The sequence below is a fragment of the Pecten maximus genome, chromosome 15 (assembly GCF_902652985.1).
Source record: "Pecten maximus chromosome 15, xPecMax1.1, whole genome shotgun sequence".
NCBI lineage: Eukaryota > Metazoa > Mollusca > Bivalvia > Pectinida > Pectinidae > Pecten > Pecten maximus.
In genome coordinates, this window is record NC_047029.1 from 31165555 (window position 1) to 31169423 (window position 3869).

General features: G+C 36.3%; 1 protein-coding gene across 1 annotated transcript; it reads left to right on the forward strand.

The window, feature by feature from the left end:
- Positions 1-378: 378 nt before the first annotated feature.
- LOC117343383 lies at positions 379-3574 on the forward strand. Its single transcript, XM_033905725.1, has 4 exons — positions 379-844; positions 1199-1398; positions 2098-2279; positions 2874-3574. Exons 1-4 carry the CDS (start codon positions 431-433, stop codon positions 3572-3574), a joined length of 1497 nt encoding a protein of 498 aa, XP_033761616.1. The 5' UTR covers positions 379-430.
- Positions 3575-3869: the final 295 nt, after the last annotated feature.

Genomic DNA, 3869 nt, shown 5'->3' on the forward strand with positions numbered 1-3869 from the left:
ACAGTGTTTGTATATCTATAACGTAAGCATTAATTTATTAATGCGTTATTAATATTTCATAGCATCGTCCGTGTGATATTATGTTATAATATTGGTTACTGAAGGTACACCCGGTGGGGAGTGGGCCGCCATGCATGTTGTTTACGATGGACCGAGACCACAATTAGCTTCGCTATATGTTTCATTGTAACATAAAAATTCATAATAAATTCCCAATATCTCATATGCAACTTTCCATCTCACCTGGCCAAGACCAACATCTGAGAAGCAAAATATAAAAGTTTCAACCCAGCATGTTCAGCATTTTCTGGAGATAGCTGTCAAAATGTGTCACCAACGTGGATTATAGGCCGTATCACGGTTATTATCCCCCTTGTGTACCGCCAGAGGGCAGTATGTCTCGCATTACTTCCGGATAGTTCAGTAAACAATGGCGGACCGTAGCAACAGTATAAACAAAGAGAATGAAGACGTGAACCTGCAGACAATTGATCGGCTTACTGTTCAAGAATTGAAGAGTTTTTTGCGCCAGCATGACCAGCCAGTTAGTGGACGATCAACTGAATTAAAGGAACGTGCGAAAGGTGTGTTGAAACTTGGTATCAGACGGAAAGATATACTACAGCGGGAAGATGAAAGACAATCCACTCTCTACCAAGCCCGTAAGTTCGTGTCCCCTCTTGGCGAAATTTTACCCCACCCATCCACATTGAAGAACTGGACCGACAATGCTAGGCAGATACCTGTGTTTCTAGAAGATGCCTTATATAATTACCTTGTTCTGAACAGACAGCGGACGTTTGATAATGCTCCAATGGGTGCTGTTAAACAACTTAAAGCAAAGGTGAGAGGTGGTCCAAAGTTTTAATATTTCTTAACTACTGGAAGTTATTTTATAAAATATTTCTTTTGTATGATTATCCGAGGTATCTTTCTAGTCAAAGACAAATAAATTGTGATTGTCAGATAACAGGTTTTGAATGACATTGATATGCTTTATCTTCTGTACTGTATTAATATACAACCACAATGTATAAATGTATAATGATTGACATATTATGAACTCTTATCTTTTGGTCTGTCATATTTTCTTTATATCAATCTAATACCAAATACATAATTTGTATGCTTTATTTATGTTATTTGTTGTATACATGTAGCGACAATAACTATAGTTTGATTTGATTTGATTTGAAAGGTCTTCTATGAAGATAGTCATGTTCACCATATACGATACAGCCCTATCACAGACCTCTGTTCTCACTGTTATGTATCATGTAAAGTGGTACCATCCATGCCAACGGCAGATGTGAACAAGTCTCCTGACTACAGTGTTTGGATATGTATATCGAAGCAGACTGGACAAGTGCATGCAGCTGATTGTAACTGTCCTGCAGGGTGAGTGTATTTAGCATGTATAAAATATAGTCTATTATATTTTCATGACATACTGTACATTGTATATACTGGGTAAGCAATATACATTTGCATGTTATGTAAAAATATGTTGATGATAATTAGTATACTGAGTGTACATGTGCATGTAGTTAAACTAAATGTGTGCAAAAATATACATATCTGCTCCATTCTTGTTATACAGTGTATATATCTGTAGTTGTATTGATAACAATGCATGAACTGACAAGTGTTCGAAACTAGGACCTCCAAACACTAGTCAGATGCTTTTTTTCTTTTCGAAGAGAAGAATCATTTCATTTATCTCATCAATAGGGCCCCATGGGTTAGGTCCTCTACAATTCCTCACAATTTATAAAAAAAATATTGATATTTGTATTTTATACACTCTTTTACATTAAATATTGCATTGAACTACCTGGTTGCTGATGATCGACCCGGTGCAGTTCCGCTACATGTGTATCCTAATTTTATATATGTAAATTTATGATCAGTGTTGATCATAAAAGATACTGATATATCTGATTATATATATATGCATAGTTGATCTCAACATATATGAATTAATCTATTGTATATTATAAGTTGAGAAATTTTATATGTACCATATATGAAGAATGTCAAGTATTAATATAAAAAAGGGTTAATGTTAATACAGTTTTTTTCTTGTATTATTTGCAGAAATGGAGAATCGTGCAACCATGTGGCAAGTCTTCTGTATGGCCTTGTTGACATCACAGAGAAGAAGCAGTCTGGGGAATTAGCGCCAACCGCTGAACCCTGTAAATGGAGCCAGCCAAGAAAGAGGAAATTGTCCCCCAAAAAGGCAGAACAGATGAAATTTCGAAAATACACAAATACTGGCATGTATATGTATTAAATAGTGTGTTGGGAATAGATAGATTAATGTTTAACATAATGAAATTCTAAAAGTAATGGATTTGTTTCTTTTATTTGGATGACAGAGAGCTTGAGTGTACTACTGTATATGCACTAGAAAATAGCAAGTGACCTGGTGTCTACCCAAGTTGGAAAATATAACTTCTAATTTGACCTCTAACCTTAATGACTAGAACAAAATCTTGTTTAGGGCATCAAGACTAAATAAATTGCTTTTGTCAATTTTCCTAATTTATACACATACTTTCAACAAGAATGAACTGCAGGTTCATGACTATTACTTGCTCTACATTCTTTAAGGGGTCATGCTGGCTAAGTAGTTAAGGTGTCCCTACATTATTTCATTAGCCCTCTGCCTCTGTCGCAATTTTGAAACTCATGTGGGGCAGTACCAGATACTGATCATAGGTTGATTGGTTTTCTCTTGGCACTCTGGCTTTCCCTTAAATATACAAAAAAACTTGCATGTCCTTTAATGACCCTGGTTGTGTAGAAAGTTAAACAAAAATAAACCAAATAAATTCTTATCCTTATCAATCTTATATCATTATTTACAGGTAATGCTGATAAATCAGACTACACATTATTCCGACCATCTGGAGTTCAGCCACCATTGGATAGGAATTCGTTCCTAGCAGAGATGAAGGAAGTCTTGCCAAATGCAGGGTACATGAAGCTGTTTCCAAAACAGAAAGCTCCAGAACATGTCTTACAAGAGTGTTGTTTACCAGAACCAAAATTTAATTTTCATAATAGTGTAGACTTGTCTTCAAGTGCTTGTCAGATTGAGTTTGATAACTATGTACAGGATTTGATAGACAATAGTGCATGTACAGATACTATTGAGGGATTGACCAAAGGACAGAGTACAAATGATGTCTGGCTGAAAGCAAGAATAGGGCGGATCACAGCATCGCGTTTCGGGGTAGTGTGTCGCAGGAAACAAGATGTAAATCCAAACAGTCTGGTAAAATCTGTAATGGGTTATTACTCTGATAAAACCAACGATGGAATGGAATGGGGGATTAATCATGAAAGAACAGCCAATCTGGAATATATTCAGAAGATGAGAAGCAATGGTCATAGCTCAATAACTGTGCAAGAGAGTGGACTGTGTGTTATGGTAGATCATCCATATATAGGTGCTAGTCCTGATGGTTTTGTTTCATGTGGTGACTGTGAAGACAGTAAAGGACTGGAAATCAAATGTCCTTTCAAATATCGAGACTTTTTCTCCAAAACATGCTGCTACACATAAAGATTTCTGTTGTGTCCCCAACATGAATGGCCAATTAACATTGAAGAAGTCCCACCCATTTTTTTTATCAGGTACAAGGGCAGATGGCAGTGACCAAAAGAAAGTGGTGCGACTTCGTGATTTGGACACGGAAGGGAATCTCCATTGAAAGGATTTCTTTTGATCTTCCTTTGTGGAAAGAAGAGCTATTGCCAAAACTTTCAACCTTTTTCAGAGACTATATAGTGCCAGAACTCTTTAGTCGCAGACTTCAACGCAAAATGTAATTAATTGAAACTGTGCTGCAATTACTTAA

What these genes read in the sequence shown, in the direction of transcription:
- LOC117343383 (XM_033905725.1), top strand. Translation starts at nt 431, where the DNA reads ATGGCGGACCGTAGCAACAGTATAAACAAAGAGAATGAAGACGTGAAC. An exon ending in TTAAACAACTTAAAGCAAAG is followed by an intron (nt 845 to 1,198) that starts GTGAGAGGTGGT and finishes TTGATTTGAAAG; the next exon opens with GTCTTCTATGAAGATAGTCA. An exon ending in TCGAAAATACACAAATACTG is followed by an intron (nt 2,280 to 2,873) that starts GCATGTATATGT and finishes CATTATTTACAG; the next exon opens with GTAATGCTGATAAATCAGAC.